The following is a 21,165-nucleotide window of genomic DNA, read 5'->3' as shown; positions in this document are numbered from 1 at the left end:
TTAAAGGCTATTTTAAGATCTTAACAAGGTTATTCGTTTCACCATAATATTCTATTAAGCAGTAAAATATTAAGGTTTCACCGTCGCTTATATTCAGGCCCTTTATATTTTTAGAAGCTTTAATAAAGAAGTACAAAATCATGTCCACCAAACGATTTCTTGAATTCGTTTCTAAATTCCCGAAGAACTGGTTTTCGGCACCATTTTTCCAATCAGCCATATTTCTAGCGGCGGTCGCAAACTCGGAAGATTAATTAGAACACCTACCAAATTAGAGCTTTCCTTAACCTTTTATTAGTCAGAATAACATACCCATTACCTGCCTAATAAGTCTTAAACAATAAGAAAATTGTCTAGGTTGCTTAGTTGTACTAATAGAAATTGATTAAAACAATTTTACTATCAGGTCTGAAATAGAACAAGAGGCAGAAAGCTGAAAAACAGTTACAGGACGGCTGAAAAACAGTTACAGGACGGAAGAGAGAATTGAACTAAGAATTTGAAGGGATGAAGATAATAAAATCGAGTTCATAGTAAGTAAGTAGTTCATAGTGAAGATAGTAAAATCAAGCTCGGCAAAATAAAAAACTTCGAAAGCGAAAAAATGACGACAACCAAACATCATCCACAGTTAAATGAGAATGAATGCTACTGTTTTAATATTCTGACAGATTTCAATGTTTAAAGGTCCCAACGCACTTGAGCTGCGCTGTGCGACGCGGCGCGGCGAAAGTAGTATGTATGGAGCAAGAGTATGAGTATGTATGGATCAAGGCACTGCTGCGTCGCGTCGCGCAAATGCGCAAATGCGTTTGGACCTTTAAGGTGATATCAATCGGTTCATTCGAGTGATTGTTCCCTCGAGTGATCATTTCGTTTTGTTTTCATTCCACGTTCACACGATATAGACAAAATGATATAGAAATAAACGTTCATCCGCTCTCTTTCTCGAATGTCGTCGAGCGGAGTTCCGTGCCTCGTAATTTCTTTGATTTATAATCATTTCATCTAAGAATTAATAAAAAATGAAGCAAAGGATTTCCAAAAACGGAAGCGTGTTTTGTTCGTACCATTTGAATACCATTTTGTGGCATACACAGACAAAATATATTTCACTAAGCGGTGTCTCTATAGGACGCCAGATAAAATGGCCGAGCTGGAGTGAACTTTCCCTCTGTGTACAGATGTTTCCGTTTTCGTTCATTCGGATCGCGAGTAAAAGATGCGAATGAAAAAAGAATGAACCATCCTGATATCACCTTTAGTATCCGTTTCATACGCCTTGAATAAATACAATATCGAGACTCAATATTAATTTACTACAGAGATACTTGTGTTTTTTCTATCCTTTTTTCTGTCTAAATTATGAATAAATAACAATATCTAAGAAAATGTAAATCAAGCTCAAAAATGGCACCATGCCCAACTTACCGCGGTAGGCGAAGTTTACTTAAAGTATATTGTCACATAGCCTATTTACAACATTGAGCGATACCAATATGAAAGCGACAAAAATTCTCAATGTTGTTAACGTTGAAAGAGTGCGACTGTTTATTTGTATTTCTGTATGTTGGTACGCGTTATTGTTCCAAATTTAAAGCCGTCATTGTATGAAAGTTACATTTTTTTCGATATTGTTATTCATAGTCACTAATAAAACTTTTTAGTCACAGTAATAAAACTTTTTTGTACTCACTGGCACATTTCGACATATATATACTCGGCAATATTATTGTCCAATAAAATTGTAGAATCTAATGTAGGGTCTTTGATCTTTTAGATCGCTTCAGGGCTTTTGACGTCCGCACCCAGGGCAGCATGAAGTCACTGGAATGAAACAAAAACAGATATAAAATTTTCAAATCTATTTAAAGTATCAGTTTTTTGTTTGGGGAAATCAACATAGGGACAATGTGGCATATTAAAATGTTAGAGAAGTTCCAAACACTACTGAGCACGGGTCTTCTCCCAGAACCTTTGGTTTTGATCATAGTCCATCACGCTGGCCAAGTGCGGATTTGCAGACTTCACATACCTTTGAGAATATTATGGAGAACTCTCAGATGCAGGTTTTCTTACCGTTAAAGCAAGTTATATTTAATTGCTAAAGTATTCGAAACTCCGAAAAGTTAGTGATGCATGCCTGAGACCGAACCCCAGACACCCGAATAGAAAGTCGAGTCTTAACCACTAGGCTATTACCATTTTGCACCCTAATTTAGTTTAAAGCTGTCACCGTAGCTTAAGATGCAGCAAGCCGAGCAAGTCACTGCGCTATCCGAATCAATAGGGACTATTTCCTCTTAATTTAAACAATTCTATATTATGTTGTCATGTCTGTCGCAGGACCGATGGCCGCTGGGGAAGTCGTCATCTGGGATGGAGACCACGTACCAGCAAACGCAGTGTGGGGCGACCTCAAGAAGGTAGCGGGAAGTGGGTGGATAAGGAAGGGAAGGCCTATGTCCAGCAATAGACGCAAACAGTATGATTGATTGATGTAGCTTATTAAAATTGTTAATCAAGTTAAACTTTATTAAATTTCATTCTAGAAATAATTTCCAATGTGACTTAATTTATTATTACTTTGTAACTACAATTTTGGTACATGAATAATAAAAATAAAAATAAATAAATTGATTCCTTGCATTGGCTTCTAAAGTACACGTTATGTAAATTCGCAACAAAGATCGTTTATTTTTGTTTATTTGTTTTGATTCTGGTCCTTTTAATTATTGAAAAGGCAAAAAATTGATTTTATAAAGAAAGTATTCATAAATTTCAATGTCAATGAGCCTCAATAGCTCAACAGGTAAAGGAGTGGACTGAAAACCGAAAGGTCGACGGTTCAAACCCCGCCCGTTGCACTATTGTCGTACCTACTCCTAGCACAAGCTTTACGCTTAGTTGGAGGGGAAAGGGGAATATTAGTCATTTAACATGGCTAATATTCTTTAAAAAAAAAAAAAAAAAAAAATAGCTATTTTTACAAGACGATGTAACAGGCATGTCCTGGATATAGTTCATCATCAACCAATAGACGTCCACTGCTGGACATAGGTCTCTTGTAGGGACTTCCACAAGCCTTGGGCCGCCTGGATCCAGTTGCCAGTGATGACATATGGATCCGAGACATGGTCGCTAATGCTTGGAGCTTGTCTACGTGATCAAATCAGAAATGAGGAGATCTGCAGGAGAACTAGAGTAACTGACATAGCTCACAACGGGTTGCGAAGCTGAAGTGGCGATGGACAGGGCACATAGTTCGTACAACCGATAGACGTTGGGGTCCCAAGGTGCTGGAATGGCGACATCGCACCGGAAGACACAGCGTTGGATATAGTTGCCACAACAAAAATGTGTGGAGGCCACGGGAGTTAGCATGGCGTAAGCTCTGGAACGAGCACGCGCTTTCTACGGACAAAGAATCTAGTATGACAATACTCACGACTCCGGCATCTGGGGCAGCGGCTCCCCGAAGCTGTTGACCGGCAGTTCGGGGGTTATCTCGATGAACCTCGCCTCCTGCTGCGGCCGCGGCCACACGGTGTACACGGCCGGCGGGTTGACGGGCGAACTGCACCAAGAGTCCCTCTGCCTTTGGCGCAGTTTTTCCACGTGGCGCTGCTCCCTTACTCGCCTCATGTGCCACCTGAAATTATTTAAGGTAGATTCTTATAATAAGAACTGAAAATTAGTCAAAGGCTTTCGTCACTTGTACAATTGCGAATCCTCAAGTTCTTTGGACACATTACGTGGAAGAGTGGTACTATCGAACACCTCGTGGTACAAGTGCACACGTTCACGTGGTCGTTTCCCAACTAGGTGGACGGACTTAATCCATTCCGCAACTGATAGACGTTCTATGCTAGACATAGGTCTCTTGTATGCCATGGGCTCGCACCACCGAATCCAGCAGCTGCCTGTGACTCATTTGATGTTGTGGGGGACCTTCTAACGCTGCGTTTTCCGGTACGAGGTCGCTATTCCAGCACCTTGGGACCCCAACGTCTGTGTTTTTCGAACTATGAGCCCTACCTATTGACACTTGAGCTGCGTTTTCCGGTACGAGGTCGCTATTCCAGCACCTTGGGACCCCAACGTCTGTGTTTTTCGAACTATGAGCCCTACCTATTGACACTTGAGCTCCGCAACCCGCTGCGCTATGTCGGTTACCTATATGATCTCCTCATTTCTAATTTGGTCACATAGAGAAACTCCAAGTATACCTTTCTCCATTGCCCTTTGAGTGACTCAGTGCTTGTTAACGAGGCCCATAATATTAATAACTAGCTGATGCCCGCGACTTCGTACGGAACTCTTTGATTTTCCGGGATAAAAAGTAGCCTACGTCCCTTTCCAGGTCTTAAACTATACCCATGCAAAACATCGCGTCGATCCGTTGCGACGTGATTGAAGGACAAACCAAGAAACAAACACACTTTCACATATTTTATAATAGGGACAGTGATGTTTACTTTAAACTCTTTCACAATTTTCAGTATATAAATTTTTATATGGACAGATATCCTACCTCAGTTGTCGCCTCTCCTCGGCTTCAAGTTTTTGATGCCTCTTTTCGAATACCTTGTCGTCGAGGTTCTCAGTGCCCTCTAGTGTATAACTGCTCGTGTAAACCTTTTCCCGCCAGCGTGGAACCTGTAAACATTTGATAAAATATGAGCGCAAATCGGAAAACTCAAATATTGTATGCTTCTGTTTCTGACTCTTCGATTGTTGTTCAAGATATGAATTATGTAGTTTGTCATCAAGGTGTCTGAGAAAATTAGAGCTCACTCATGTTTGCACACTCATTTTGGACAGTTTGCTAGAGAAAGCTAGTGTGAAAGTTACGATGCCGCGGTGTGCTGTAAATTTGTAAAAATACAAACACAAATGTATATGAATGCTCTCCATGATCGCCCCAAGTCGAACGTCGAACATTTTTTGTTTTGTTTTTTAATAGCTTTGCTAAGATTTTTTTTATTTTTTTAATTACCAACATAAAGAATGTTTAACAAATTAATTGTTGATATAGATACAATATACGATTGTTTCGTGAATTATTTAAAGGTGTATGACTCCTGGAAGCTTGTACAATCAAAATTATGGCGATTGACAGCTCAGTATGGCCAGTTCCATTTTTATTTTTTTTATAACAAGCGTAGGTACACCAGGTATTTACATTATTTTTTTCTCGCCAAACTGGTGAGCCAGTTTGTTGGTATAATATACTACATTTATGGCCGGTTCACTTATGCACCACCTGGCGGGATAAATTGGCAGTATGGATCCTCATTAGACTTCGTATGGGATTGGATATCTCGTTCTTTTAATGATCAAAAATCTAACTATTAACTTGCATACCTCGACAGTAGAAGCTTGGCAGTAGAAAGGGTCCAAGTCTTCGAGTTTCAAATCAGGGTCTAGGCCGAAGTACCAAGACATGTCTGGATCGCCAACCAAAGTAGGATATGGCGTCATAGTCATTTGACCTGGCACAGGTGATTTTTTCCCTCGGGCTGCAGCACCTCCTGGAAAAAAAGATGATTCAACATTTTCATAGCAAATAGAAATTTGTAGAGACTGGAGTTTAATGTTGGCCCCACTGACGATTTTAAGAAACTTCACCTGAGTGAACCTATATTATAAATGGGAAAGTGTTTGTCTGTCTGTCTGTTACACTTTCACGGCCCATCCGTTAAGCCGATTTAGACAAAATAGTACACACACACTGCATCCCAGGGAAGGCTATAGGCTACTTTTATCCCGAAAAAGAAAGAGTTCACATGAGATTTTAAAAAACTATATTCATGTGGACAAAATTGTAGGCGTCATCTACTTTTATTTCAGAAAATCAGAAAGACCCATTGGGGATTTTTAAAAACTTAAAACCACAGACATTGTTTAGTTATGAAATAAAAAAGATATAATTACCTCGGCCCCTAACTATTTTTGGTTTTGCTTGGCCTTTCTGGGATTGCTGCTTCCCCATGCCAGTGGTGGAAAAAGCCCGTTTCCTGCCGCGCCTACTGTCCATACCACGCTTTGAATTCACAACGTCTTCCTGAAAAAGACACCAGAATTTTAAATTGTCGCGAGTTAACATGAACTAGGAAGCAAAAAAAAGAAAAGTGTGTTACATCAGGAACCATGAGGCTGGTCGTGCGCGCCATTCGCCGTTTTGTCGTCTTGTCTGGAACCATTTTCTCCGGAGGTTCGTCTAACTGGTTTAAATTATCTAAATTGAGAGCTGAGTCAGACGTAAAAAGCTCCTGGAACTCGTTTGCATCCAATGAGGGCAACATTGACGCTTCGCCGTAGGAAAAATCGCATAGACTAGTTTCATTCGGTTTGTTGTTGTATATATTCGACCACCCGATTTCCGTCTCCGTTTTAACCAAATCCATATCCGGTTCTTGGATGATCATGGTTTTTTCTTCTTTCTTGGGCTGTTCGTAGACGGACATAAACCTGTTTATTTTGGTCTTCGTATCGGGCATATCATAGATGCGGCGCGTGGTCGTCTCGCCCATTGGATCAGTGCAGATCTTCATGCGTCCGTGGTTAGTCTTTTGCAACATCAGCTTCGGAATGGGCGACTGTTCCCTCATATCGGCTTCGCCCAGCTGGTAAGGGTCTTCCCCAGTCGGTGTTGTATCAATGAGCTGCAATCTATCCGACAGAGATCCAGTGAACTGTGTAGTCCGTTTTGGTATAGTAGAAGAATTCCGCGACTTCCCATACGTGTTTATCATTTTGGATTTCTTATTGACGCTGAAAGTACGATCGTAGCTTTGGTCCTGTTCCATCATTTTGCCTAAAACCAAAGTTAACCTTTTATATATAGTGACGTGTTTTTTTAACTTACACAGTATGGAGAAATCCAAAACCATAGGAGTTACAGGAAAGCTGTCTCAGAAACCGTTTGCTCTTTTTTTGTTAAAACAATTTGGTCATAACCAATTTTTTGGTGAAGCGAGAGTTGTCCATAAAAATAAACAAAATTGACAATTTTTTTTTACAATGCTAATCGACTCAGTTTCATGTAATCCTCAGCTAAATCGATTTCGTCATTGTGGCATGAGGGCGTAACAAACATCCAAACTTTCACATTTATAATATTAGTAAGATAGTAAGATTTGTTTGTCTGTCTCATGTTCATTTCTATGTGTTCACCCATCGCTTTTCTAATTGATTTGAAACTTTGTGCTGTTGTTGTTGACACTTCTGGGAAGGTTTTTGACACAGTACCATCAAAGTACAGGCACACGAGACAATTAGCTATGTGTGATATAAAACAAGATATTGGGTATAGCATACTTTTAGATGTGCTAGTTTCTGGTATTTCTGTCTTAGGCGTTTTAGTCATTCGACTTAAACTGCCAATGCTCGACGTTCTTCTTCTATTCTTGTGAATTCTTTGGATTATCGGGTTGCCGCTACAACAAAAAAAATTTACAACATATTTTATAATCTGTACTTGCAACATATCAGTCGTGTGCCCATATTTTAAAAACGACTTCGTACTCCATGACAAATATAACAAACGACTTAGAACTTTGTCGCATAAATCATTGATAGCTTTTGACCATTCTTTGAGTGCAGCCCATAAATATTTTATGGGCTGCACTCAAAGAATGGTCAAAAGCTATCAATGATTTACACTCAAAGAAAAGTTTTTATGTTTTTGATTCCCATCTAATGAGGCATCATTTAATTTATTTGCTTACGAAAAAACTTTTCTTTTCATTAAAAACAAATTGTATTATTGGTAAATACCGACAATTGTTCATAGGGCTACCTATGTTGCTGTGCGCCTAAAATATTTGCAGTATTTAATGCAGTTAACCATTTAAAAAAAATATTGGGTCCGCAAACGCTGCATGGAAGAGTACAGTACGCGGCAGAAAATAATGTACATCGACCTATAGAAAGAGATAGCGGTTTTGTAGAGCATTGTCTCTGTCGTTGAAACCGGCAAAACGTCACAACATCTAAACAAACATTCCTCCCAGTGCTGGGGGCAATACGCAGAGAAACTTTCAGCTTTTATAAAATAACGAAGATCTGGCACGCACTGGCTCTCTCTCTCTCTCTCTGCGTAGGAATGACAGACGTAAATATACCAAAGATGTCACTTGAATAGCTTGGATTTGGATCCGAGATCGGATTAGTGCGTGTTTGTATTTTCACGGACTAGATCAGTCTTACTCTGAAACCCTAAAAAAAGTTTTCAAAAATCGTAGTTACCTGTTCGAAGTAACTGTATACAGTGCCTCGGAACGGGGTTCAGTCTTTACCTCTTTTTTAACAAGCGAACGTTTATTATCAATCATTTTAAAATTATCACAATTCAACTGTTTGTCCAACACTGGTGGTGGAACTGTTATATCAGTCGACTGGTGACTCGAGACTTCTGAAATTATAAACATAAATTATAAGTCATAGTTATAGTAGTAAATTATTTTTAAATTATATAAATTTGAGAATTCAATGTCTATACTTAGTATGTATAATATCAAGTCACTATCTACAGTTCATGAATTCCCATAGTTTAGAAGTGCAGTATTCTTGCAGCATCAGTAATGTTCAATCATGAAGTTGGTGCTCGATAGTTACAATATTAATTTACCATAAACAGTTCCTGAATCTCTATAACTTAAGCGAGCAGTAACCCTGCAGTGTCAGGATTGTGGAGTTAGGACTTCAATAGACTCTGCACCTAAAATATTATTTACTACCAAAGTTCCTGAATCCCTGTCTATGGTTTAGGAGTGCTGTACCCTGCAGCTTCTGGGATGAAGAGTTGGGACTTGGAGTGCAATCATGAAGTTATTGCTTGGTACCTACACGACTCGACTTCTGGAACTAGGCGTGTTCATTGATATAGAAGGAGCCTTTGACAAAACCAGTTTGACAATATTGACAAAGCCTTGCCCGGACGATACAAGGCACCAAAAACTATATAATTATATCATTTAAATCGACTTAAAATTAGTGTTGTTTCTGTTTTGCTAAGAATTAAATTACCTGGTTCCACATTAGTTCTTGCAATTCCAAATGTTACCTGTCCAAAAGGTGTATTCTGATCAGAAATAAATGAGTTGCCATTATCTGGTAAAAGCAACTCAGAAAAGCTATTCAAAATAACCTGAAAACAAACCAAACAATAAAATATATACCATAATAACAACAAATCATAATATCTATAATTCATCTATTGAATAATAATAACTACGTAGTGATATAAAATATTTTCGTTTACACAAAATAATAAATTGAGCCTTTAGAAGCTGATTTGAATTACCTAAGATTTTTATAATTTTGGTACAGTGGTGAACGTTGGGTGGCGGTGCAGTGACTAATAAGTCCCGGATTCAATTTCCGGCAGGGTCTAATTGGAAATTTATTAATTCTAAAATGGCTCAGATCATATCAGTTGGCCACCATACCAATAAATTTAGCGATTGGGTTTGACACTGTGTAGAATTATTAATGTTATGGATTTAACTAAACTACCATACTCTTTCCAGGTTGGTTCTCTTCCATCTTAGATTCCATCATCACTCACCCCTAGGTGCGGTCATAGTCAAGGGCATACTTGTAATTGAGCTGGAGGGGCATTCCATATCCTAGCAATGCAAATCAGAAATGATCAGATATCCATTTCCATCCATAGGTAGTGAAAGTTGACTTTTTAATAATATGAATATATATCAAGTACTTTTAAATATAAAGTATAAACCTTTTAAAAAAAATGAGATTAGGGATGATGCCTACTAGTCAAATCAGCAACTTTTTGTCAAACATCAAAACACCCACCTAGTATGGGAAATGGTATGAAAAAATTAACTATTTTAGTTAAATCGATAATTTAATATGGTTAGCAAACTGAAAAGTAGCAGTGGACATGGATTTTACGTGTTTTGGAGGACCCTGTATAATAATTAATATTAGTATTAAGAAATAATTTCTTGTTGACATAGGCATCATCCCAATTACTGAAAGCAGGTTAAGCATAAACTAAAAACATTCACCTCAGGTGCGACTGGTTCTGTCTTGATAACACTTGATGTAATTGTTGAAGTTGGAAGAGTGTGTCGTGGACTTAATCCTATCCTTCTGTCCATTCGTATTAATTTAGCTTTTAGCTGGAATCAAGTAATTATTCTATTAGAAAACTTATTATATTATATTATTTACAAGGTTATTTATCATTTTTAAGGCTTTGTCGACTCATTTGGGTGCTGCATATTCCTCTATATGAACATTATAAATATTAAGCGGATGACAGAAATCACAAAAGTAATTAAAAAAATAAGACGAGAGAGAGCTGGCTTGATGTGCAAATTACCTTGATAACACAAAGTAGGTACTATCAAAAGACCTTTAAAAATTGTCTACTACGCCTGTGTATCAAGGTAGAATTGACAGTCAATGAGGGTCTAAAGATAGTTAAGATCTTGTTGAGAATTGAGTCACTGTCAATCACAATACACAACGAATTGTTTGACTTTTTGACACGACTGCTCACTGCTTCTGAACATGTTTTGAATTCACAAACCAATTGAGTGCCTACCTATCAGTCAATATATGATTTAGACATTGGAATGGTGTCACTCATATAAGATGTCTTTTTACCAATCTATGGAAGGATATGTAACCGTAATTTAAAAATATCCTTTCCGATACGGTTAGCATGGTGCTATGTTTTCTCAGTTTTACTATATGGGATCGAAGCCATTATATGGACATTAACGCAAGCGATGAGCAACGAGCTGGACACGTTCGAGATGTGGATGTAAACATCATAGTATTAATTTCAACTGATATTTGGAATTAGTGGAACAACAGTAATTTTACAATTTACTGAACCATATTATGCATCAAGAAAATATATAAGAACCTTAGTAAAATTTTGTATTACTTTATCTGACTGCACACAATTTTGAAACTAACGCACCGATTATAATTAATAATACACATACACAATATACATTCATCAAAAATCAGTTAACCCTTTCATTCCCTCATACTAAGTAAATAAACGCAATAATGGCGGAACTCTTCAGCAGCTTTAACCTATATTTTACAGAAATTTAGTTAGTACCAGAAACATTTGCATTTAGAATAAATGCTTCTTCATATTTTCTAGTTACCAGATAGTCAGAGGTTAATTAGTGTTCTGACATTGATATGCTGCCATACTACTTAATATTTAAGTAATTTACTTAGTATGTCGCGAGCAAAATTCACATGCAAATAAAGTTGAAAATTGATAACATGCAAAAATTTATTAATTAATTTTATTATAATCACTATTTTTAATTACATTTGATACTTAATTTAATTGTAAAATAATCCTTGTGTAAAAAAAATTGTAAATTTTTATTTATAAAATATAAGTACCTACTTCAGATTAAGTACTGACTTCAACAACGTTGAATGTCATTTTAACGATGAATAAATTGAGTTTAATGACAGTTTTTGTATTGAAAACCTGCAAAAACGTCAAATTTACTCTCAGATAAGACTTATTTTACGTTGGTGAAATCGTCCCTAATAAATAAAATACATCATTTGGGATTAGTAATAATATTATTTAAAACAAAGAATTCGCATTAGAATACATTTCAATTAAAATTGCAGTCGCAAAGTGCTTTTATAAAGAAAAATGTAGCTTACAATACATATATATTATACTATCTATATTACTTATGTACTTTAGCATAGTTTGGTAATACAGGCTCTACCAATATTTTTAGGTAAATGATCATAGACCTGGGGCCTGTGAGGGCAAGACCTTCATTATTTTATAAGAGCTGAAACTTTATATATGCGCATTGTCCCCAACACAGGGAGGAACAACCTGCTGCCAGACACCTAAGACAAATTAAACTTTAAGGATGTCTGGCAGGGGGTTCTACGATACTAAGTGTCTAGAAATGCGTGACGTGATTACTACTCTGAAATAAATATTAAAAAAATTGACTTTACACTTTGACAAATGATTTTATCACCACCATGATCCAAAATTTGTTGATCATTCCTCCATGTGTTGGGGACAATGCGCATAGGAACTTTCAGCCTTTATAAAATAAGGTCTGAACCTCATGGGCTCTTTAGTCCATAACTTTTAGCGCCTATAAAGCTAGTAGTTGTACTCAAATCATTAGGATAGTAATAAAATGACAAAACATGCTATCCTCTTCAAAATATCCTGCACAGAAAAGGATAACAACTTTTAATCATATTTTATCTAACCCACTGAGTCTGTGTTTGAAAATGTTCATCTGAAGTATACAGCAAATTATTCAAGTTATTGTAGTGCAAAAACTTTGAGATGCGATTCAACATATTTGCTTTATGTGTCAACTATCATAATGTCAAAAGTACGATTTTAGTCCTTCATTTAAGGGTAAACCTCAGAATAAATACCTGTAGAAGTAGCCCTATTGTAACTCTTACTGTTAGAGCGAGATAGCTAAATGCATTTAGGCTCTTAGAATGTGACAAAATGATTATTTTCTGTCCTTATCACATGGCAACTTTTTTTTGTTTGTCAAGATGTATTTGTACGTGAGATCTTGACGAACAACATGAAGTGAGGTTATGTCGACTCAAGTATTTTAAAGAAATAATTAATGTTGTTTTGTTGTTTTTTGTTTTTGTTATTGTGCAATGGTGGGTTGCAGTATACTAGGCTAAAATAGCCAAAGCGAACGTAAAATAGAAGGAATAACATTTCACAAGTAAGTACCTCTGCTTGAGCGAGAGGGACTGAGGGAGCCACGCTAGTTGCATATCTGGTATATATCTGTGGGGTAAACCATACTTTTGACATGACAATTGACACATAGAGCGCATATGGTGAGTCATCTCTCAAAATTTATGCATTATTATTAATGGCAATCCAGTTACTTAGTACATCCATGCTAATTTAAATTTTGTATATATATCCATACGCTAATTTAAATTATAAATACTAGAGTGTGTCTGTCTGTCTGATTGTTGGTTACCTTTTTGGCCAAAATTTAGTACAGAAATAGCTTGCATCCTAAGACAAAGATCAGCTACTTTTTATCGCTGAAAATCCATAATTTCTCACAACATTATTAAAAATCTAAATCCATGTCGCACTGCCTCATTTACTATTACATGCCTCAAGTAATAGTAATAATAATAAGTAATTAGTGAATGCCTTAAGTAACGATTAAGCGACTCTGGGTGCAGCTGCAAGTCTTAAATCTTTTAACTTTCTAACTTAGCGCCTGACTTGAACTTGAATTAAGTAGCATTTTATCTATCATCAACAGATTTAAACTTCAAGCTTCGATAAATTAATTTAAAGAAGACTATGATTTTTTTGAAGGTGAAGCTTTAGTGATCAAAGCAGAAGTGAGATTAGCTTAATATTAAGTATATTAGTGTCAGTTTATTAAATATAATAAATATAATTAATTATTAGAAGGGAATTTTTTAATTGCTGTTTGAACACTTTTGATATTATTACAGTTGTTTTCTATCGGAAACAAAATCAAATTTAATCAAACACATGGATGGTGGGCCTTGAAAAGGTTACAGACAGAAAGACAGACACACATTCGCATCGCTTAGTACAAATTACCAATTAATACTGTAATGAACAAGTGAGTGAGTAGTGGGGAGGCGCGGCGAGAAGGGAGTAGAGGTGTGGCGAGGAGAGGAGAGAAGAGGAGAGGAGAGGGGAGGAGTGATGGCGACGCATATAAGTAATCGTTAGGCCGCGCACATTATATATTTAGTTATTTTTAAGTGATTTACGTGCTTCATCATAATCTTGTGAATGTAAAAATTAAATTCCTGTTGATTTATAAAAATTAACTTGTTTTATTTCTGAGTGTTGTAATAAAACATTAATTAATCTGCTTTTCTGTTCATATAAATTGGCAGGCGTACTTAGTACTGTAGATTTTGTGTTGTTTATTGACTTTGGCAAAAGCTCTATCTACTAAATGTAATAGGTAACTAAATAAAGGCTGATCCAAACCTGCGCATATGCTGGAACCGTGCACAACAAACTTCATTAGAATATTTATGTGGACACTAGATGATGTCCGCGACTTCTTCCGCATGGAATTAGGTTTTTAAAAATCCTGTGGGAACTCTTTAACTTTCCAGTTTAAAAAGTAGCCTATGTAATTCTCCAGGTTTTATTTATTCCCATACAAAAAATCACGTCAATCCGTTGCACCGTTGTGACGTGATTGAAGGACAAACCAACAAACAAACACACTTTCGCATTTATAATAAGGGTACTGATAGTCATATGAGTTGTTTGTGAGCGGTTCACATGCATTTTGCAATAAATAATAATAAATAATAATAATAATGTTATACAAGTCACTGCCTGCACATGTATGTGAATGTGAGTTCTTGCATTAAATACAAACATGACATACATGTTCATGACATGTATGTGTGCATAGTGATGCATCCATGGCAATTTGATCTGTTAAACAAACAGAGACAAATAAGTCTGTATCAATCAGTACTCAGAATGTTTCTGTAAATATGAAGCTTGATACAGTTTAAAATTCCACTGTTTTGGAACTATTAGTGTGTAAATATAGCATAACATGCACAATACATTGAAATACTGTTGATAGTCAATAAACTTACTGTATCATTTTCTTGTTTCAAAGCATGGTACAATTTGTCCCGCTTGGTGATCAGCTCGTTTTGCTGCTGTATCAGGTCCAGGTGGAAGATCAGCAAGTCCTTCAACTTCTTGTTCTGATTCTCAGCAATAGTAAGCTGCTCTGTCAACCGAGTCACTTCAGGGTCATTCGACTCTTCTCCCGCAACACAGTGCGTCGTTATTTCGATTTCCTTCTCCAACTGCAGGGGCTGTCTCCGATCCGAGCTTTGAGAGTGGCACGCGTAGATGTGATCGAAGGGAAAACTCAGCAAGCCGTCTTTAGCGTCCAACTGATTCAGTGTAGACAGATCCGCCGAGAAATTCACCAAATTCGTTTCATTTACACTGCTGCGACTGTTCATTTTTATAAGAAGCCAAACGTTAAGTCAGCTACGACAAGCCAGCCGGCTGTCAAAACCTAGCTAACCAAATATTGTTCGTAACATTACAGCGCATTGTATCACTGCACATCACGCAAACACCAGTTCATCACATTTCCTTCGGTATTACATCGTCAAAACAATTATTCTACATAGAATAGTACCTTTTGTTCTGACATTTCTTTCACGCACATGAAATCACTAAAATGATTTTAGACGCAACTATACAAAGGTTCGGTGCGCAATAGTTAACGCAAAAAATGCCGCAAGTCAATTCATTAGGAAAATTACATTAGATTTTAAATAACAAAGTGTCACTGATAAATAAAATAAATTATAAATGTCATAATTTTATAAAAATTGTATAAAAATTCATTCAACAAGCGTCAAGGCGTCAACCGTAGACGCCCTAGACAATAGACCACCAACACCAAGACATCCGTCACAATTATTCACAGATTATTTTAGTCAATGTCACAGACTAACAGCCGATAGTAATTTAAACAAAATATTTTAGCGTTTAAACTACCGTGAGTGATTTCCATTATAAATAATATCTATCCCGGCTGTACTCACGTGTCTAGTCGACGTTAACCCGACTAGTTTCGAACCCACGCCACACCACACCACACACCAGTCACAGCCGTGGCGCGTGCGCGAACTGACTCTCTTGAAAAAGGACCCCGGATGGGTTCGAAACTAGTCGGGCTAACGTCGACTAGACACGTGAGTACAGCCGGGATAGATATTATTTATAAACAAAATATGTTAAAAAATCTCCTTTAAGACTCTGGGCTCTAGTTTTTTTGATAACACGTAAAATTTAACTCCTCACGTGCTATTTTAATATTATGACACGCCAATAGTCAAACGATTCCATTCTTGTTCGTCACGACACGAGGGAAAACGGGCCCAGTCTCTCGTTCAGTTATGGCCGGATGGGTATGGACAGCGTTAAGATCAGCGGGAATTGAAGCAGGGGCAGGCAGTACCCGTTCCGCAGCTGCCACTTTTAAATTCAATACCTAACTGGTTGCCATTAGATGAAATGTTGAAGAAAGGAAATTGGAAAGGCTCAAATAACTGCTTCAAGCATTACTACAAAGAACTTGATAAATCACCAATAAATGAGACTAGTAGGGACAAGAGCATCACGGATTCCTTCGTGCCAGTATAATTCGGAATCTGAGTAGTTCATGTTCAAGCGTCTATGTATAAAACTGTGTAACATATACCTACTTATGATTTCAAGGAATAAAATTTTGACTATTAAACTATAAACTACTTGACTTTTTATTTCATCGTAAACACTCCAGTGGGATGATGTAAGGAATTAATGCAGGAGCGATGCATTACTGATAATAATTAATAATCTACACTGTGGCGATGCACAACCGGTTCGGGGGCGCCTAAGAGAGATGGCGATACAATGTGTATCGCCATGTCTAGATTTGAAATTTTAGCTCACATACATAGCCGCCTTAATACTTACCGAACCTCGTCTCGCTGGTCGTTGATACGGCGCACGATACAGTTGAGGTCTATTTGGTTCCGGCTTGGTAGAGAAGAAATCAGGTGTTTTGAACACCTGACCACTCCGTATCGGTGGACTGGGGCTCCGCTGCCGTGATTTCTAATAAAAAAATCAAATAATAAGGTTATTATTATAATCAAACCATCGCCGGATCACTACAGAGTACGGGTCTCCTTCTAGAATTTAAAGGGTTTTGGTCATAGTCTACCACGCTGGCCAAGTGCGGATTGGCAGATTTCCCACACCTTTGAGAATATTATGGAAAGGTTGCCTTGAGAAAAGAAAAATTTAAAAACTGTAACCCGATAGAAAAAAAATGTGATTTGACTAGGTATAAAAAAATAAACTAAAAGTAAGAAACAAGTTAGGTGTTTAGTGATATTATTGGTGGAGTAAAATAAGTATTTTGATGACGTCTTAGATATGCCTGTTTATTTAGGCATGATGGCATATAATATTATAGCATACGTAAAGGGAAAAATCCGAAAACGGAGAATTTGTGGTAACATCATAAAATATAATGTCTTCATGAACAAATAATTAGGAAGTAGGTAGGTACCTATTATAAACTTTCAAAGTATGTATGCAATAAAATTAAAAACTAAGAAATAGTTAACTATGGCTATCCACACCCACATTGAAAAAAAATATTTTATATCTCTAACCATAACATTATAAGAATAATATATTATTATAATGTTATGGTTAGAAGAAACCTACCTCCACCATGATTACGTCTTCCTTTCTCAATATTACTTGGATCGGTGCATGGCACTTATGTATATATAAAAGCGAAATTTTAGTATAAAGCAACTAAAAACCGTAATTCTTTAAAATTTCCTGCCAGCAGGAATTTTTCTTAAGTCTCTTTAAATACCTACCTAGTTAGTTATACCTATCTACCCGCTTAAATTATTTCAATACTTGTCTATGGGAAGGACCGTAGACTAACTATAATATTACAATCTTATCGACGCTGAAAAGCGATGTTGTCGTATCTCGAAATAACTAAATTACACCAGAGCCAAAAAACCTTTTCAAAAATTCATAACTTGTAATCTATCGGGTTTATAGAGTTTGTTTGTTTGGGAGCACCTATTATTTTGAATGAATAAGTACATCAGATGCCTTAAATTATTTTATTTTAAAGTAAGTCTAACATACGTTTTTCAACAGTTACAACAATTCGTTTTTTAATTCCATGCAGCAATGTTGCTGTATCTTGGTAGTTGAAACATACGAACAACGAACTACAAGTGCCGATTACGATGTAACTACTTATCTTAAATAAAATAAATATATAAACTAACTAGTATTTTGCTCGCTGCTCGAGCTGCTAAAGCAGCTCTCGAGGTCTATAATCGCCATTCTGAATAATAAAAAATTTTGTATGAAAAAATAAATTCCGCCATTTTGAATTTTTTTTCAAGTCATCGAGTAGACCTTCGGATCCTGATCATCTTTTTCCAAGAAACCACTCTTCCATCTTTCATACCCTCCGAGATGGACGCCGATGAAATTTGTATGGCGGCCATCTTTTTTTCGGAATTTTGATTTTTTTCCAAATTTTTGGCAATTGGATGAGGTTTCGAATGACATTTGGTCGAGCACCTCTCACCTATCTTCGATACCTCGAGCGTGCCCTTCACCCGTCTCCGAAATCCTCAATCATCAGCTCCCTCCATATGTTGCCCTAAAGGAATCTTTGTCTTCTGTACGAAAGTATTAGTGAAAAAAAAAAGTTTCATACAAAATTTTACAGGAGGAAATTTTTTGAAAATCTCGGCCGCCATCTTGTTTTTCCAATTTTTTTTACATTTTCTAAAAATCGTTTGCTAATATCTAAAATAACTGCAAGTTTAAACAAAATCGGTTGGAAAACAAAAAAGATACAAAAGTCACGTCGGCCGCCATCTTGTTTTTCTGAAATGTCATAATTTTTCCCTAGTCGAATCCCACTTCTGAACATATCTCCCATACATTATTATATCATTTTCTATCTCTTTCTAGGAGAACAATTATGTCAATCAGTGAGTGAGTGGTAATTGAGCTATATATAGTATAACTAGTATTTTGCTCGCTGCTCGAGCTGCTAAAGCAGCTCTCGAGGTCTATAATCGCCATTTTGAACAATTTTAAAAAAGTCATAAATTTTGTATGAAAAAAAAATTCCGCCATTTTGAATTTTTTTTCAATCCATCGAGTAGACCTTTTGATCCTGATCATCTTTTGCCAAGAAACCACTCTTCCATCTTTGATACCCTCCGAGATGGACGCCGACGAAATTTGTATGGCGGCCATCTTTTTTTCGGAATTTTAAAAAAAAAATCAAATTTTTGGCAATTGGATGAGGTTTCGAATGACATTTGGTCGAGCACCTCCCACCTATCTTCAATACCTCGAGCGTGCCCTTCACCCGTCTCCGAAATCCTCAATCATCAGCTCCCTCCATATGTTGCCCTAAAGTAATTTTTGTCTTCTATATGAAACCGTGATTGAAAAAAAAAAGTTTCATACAAAATTTTACAGGAGGAAATTTTTTGAAAATCTCGGCCGCCATCTTGTTTTTCCAATTTTTTTCACTTTTTCTAAAAATCGTTTGCTAACATCTAAAATAACTGCAAGTTTAAACAAAATCGGTTGGAAAACAAAAAAGTTACAAAAGTCAGGTCGGCCGCCATCTTGTTTTTCTGAAATGTCATAATTTTTCCCTAGTCGAATCCCACTTCTGAACATATCTCCCATACATTATTATATCATTTTCTATCTCTTTCTAGGAGAACAATTATGTCAATCAGTGAGTGAGTGGTAATTGAGCTATATATAGTATAACTAGTATTTTGCTCGCTGCTCGAGCTGCTAAAGCAGCTCTCGAGGTCTATAATGGCCATTTTGAACAATTTAAAAAAAAGTCATACAAAAATAAATTCCGCCATTTTGAATTTTTTTTCCACCCATCGAATAGACCTTCGGATCCTGATCATCTCTTGCCAAGAAACCACTCTTCCATCTTTCATACCCTCCGAGATGGACGCCGATGAAATTTGTATGGCGGCCATCTTTTTTTCGGAATTTTGAATTTTTTTTAAAATTTTTGGCAATTGGATGAGGTTTCGAATGACATTTGGTCGAGCACCTCCCACCTATCTTCAATACCTCAAGCGTGCCCTTCACCCGTCTCCGAAATCCTCAATCATCAGCTCCCTCCATGTGTTGCCCTAAAGGAATCTTTGTCTTCTATATGAAACCATAAGTGAAAAAAAAAAGTTTCATACAAAATTTTACAGGAGGAAATTTTTTGAAAATCTCGGCCGCCATCTTGTTTTTCCAATTTTTTTCACATTTTCTAAAAATCGTTTACTAATATCTTCAATTGTTGCAAGTTGTAACAAAATCGGTTGGAAAACAAAAAAGTTACAAAAGTCAGGTCGGCCGCCATCTTGTTTTTCTGAAATGTCATAATTTTTCCCTACTCGAATCCCACTTCTGAACATATCTCCCATACATTATTATATCATTTTCTATCTCTTTCTAGGAGAACAATTATGTCAATCAGTGAGTGAGTGGTAATTGAGCTATATATAGTATAACTAGTATTTTGCTCGCTGCTCGAGCTGCTAAAGCAGCTCTCGAGGTCTATAATGGCCATTTTGAATAATAAAAAATTTTGTATGAAAAAATAAATTCCGCCATTTTGAATTTTTTTTCCATCCAACGAGTAGACCTTCGGACCCTGATCATCTCTTGCCAAGAAACCACTCTTCCATCTGTCATACCCTCCGAGATGGACGCCGATGAAATTTGTATGGCGGCCATCTTTTTTTCGGAATTTTAAATTTTTTTTCCAATTTTTGGCAATTGGATGAGGTTTCGAATGACATTTGGTCGAGCACCTCCCACCTATCTTCGATACCTAAAGCGTGCCCTTCACCCGTCTCCGAAATCCTCAATCATCAGCTCCCTCCATATGTTACCCTAAAAGAATCTTTGTCTTCTATATGAAACCATAAGTGAAAAAAAAAAGTTTCATACAAAATTTTACAGGAGGAAATTTTTTGATAATCTCGGCCGCCATCTTGTTTTTTCAATTTTTTTACACTTTTTCTAAAAATCGTTTGCTAATATCTTCAATTGTTGCAAGTTGTAACAAAATCGGTTGGAAAACAAAAAAGTTACAAAAGTCAGGTCGGCCGCCATCTTGTTTTTCTGAAATGTCATAATTTTTCCCTACTCGAATCCCACTTCTGAACATATCTCCCATACATTATTATATCATTTTCTGTCTCTTTCTAGGAGAACAATTATGTCAATCAGTGAGTGAGTGGTAATTGAGCTATATATAGTATAACTAGTATTTTGCTCGCTGCTCGAGCTGCTAAAGCAGCTCTCGAGGTCTATAATCGCCATTTTGAATAATAAAAATTTTTGTATGAAAAAAAAAAAATCCGCCATTTTGAATTTTTTTTCTATCCATCGAGTAGACCTTCGGACCCTGATCATCTCTTGCCAAGAAACCACTCTTCCATCTTTCATGCCCTCCGAGCTGGACGCGGATGAAATTTGTATGG

General features: G+C 36.7%; 1 protein-coding gene across 3 annotated transcripts in view; it reads right to left on the bottom strand.

The window, feature by feature from the left end:
- Positions 1-460: 460 nt before the first annotated feature.
- Positions 461-21,165, bottom strand: part of msl-1 (male-specific lethal 1) — a 50,287-nt gene continuing 29,582 nt past the window's right edge. Inside the window, exons 1-12 of one of the 3 annotated variants that reach the window (XM_069508654.1) lie at positions 17,318-17,461; positions 16,556-16,696; positions 10,041-10,154; positions 9,034-9,154; positions 8,254-8,419; positions 7,324-7,442; positions 6,144-6,820; positions 5,938-6,067; positions 5,368-5,534; positions 4,535-4,659; positions 3,449-3,652; positions 461-1,827 (exon numbers count right to left, since the gene is read on the bottom strand). In XM_069508654.1, coding sequence (XP_069364755.1) covers positions 1,755-1,827; positions 3,449-3,652; positions 4,535-4,659; positions 5,368-5,534; positions 5,938-6,067; positions 6,144-6,820; positions 7,324-7,442; positions 8,254-8,419; positions 9,034-9,154; positions 10,041-10,154; positions 16,556-16,696; positions 17,318-17,326 — 2,046 coding nt within the window. In that variant the 5' untranslated portion in view covers positions 17,327-17,461 and the 3' untranslated portion in view covers positions 461-1,754. Of the gene's footprint in view, positions 1,828-3,448; positions 3,653-4,534; positions 4,660-5,367; positions 5,535-5,937; positions 6,068-6,143; positions 6,821-7,323; positions 7,443-8,253; positions 8,420-9,033; positions 9,155-10,040; positions 10,155-14,664; positions 15,481-16,555; positions 16,697-17,317; positions 17,462-21,165 lie in introns of those variants that run through there. The other 2 variants (XM_069508653.1, XM_069508652.1) reach the window with 2 other exon arrangements.

This window comes from Maniola hyperantus, chromosome Z, assembly GCF_902806685.2.
Source record: "Maniola hyperantus chromosome Z, iAphHyp1.2, whole genome shotgun sequence".
NCBI classification, from domain to species: Eukaryota; Metazoa; Arthropoda; class Insecta; order Lepidoptera; family Nymphalidae; genus Maniola; species Maniola hyperantus.
This window is presented reverse-complemented; position numbering and strand designations above follow the sequence as displayed.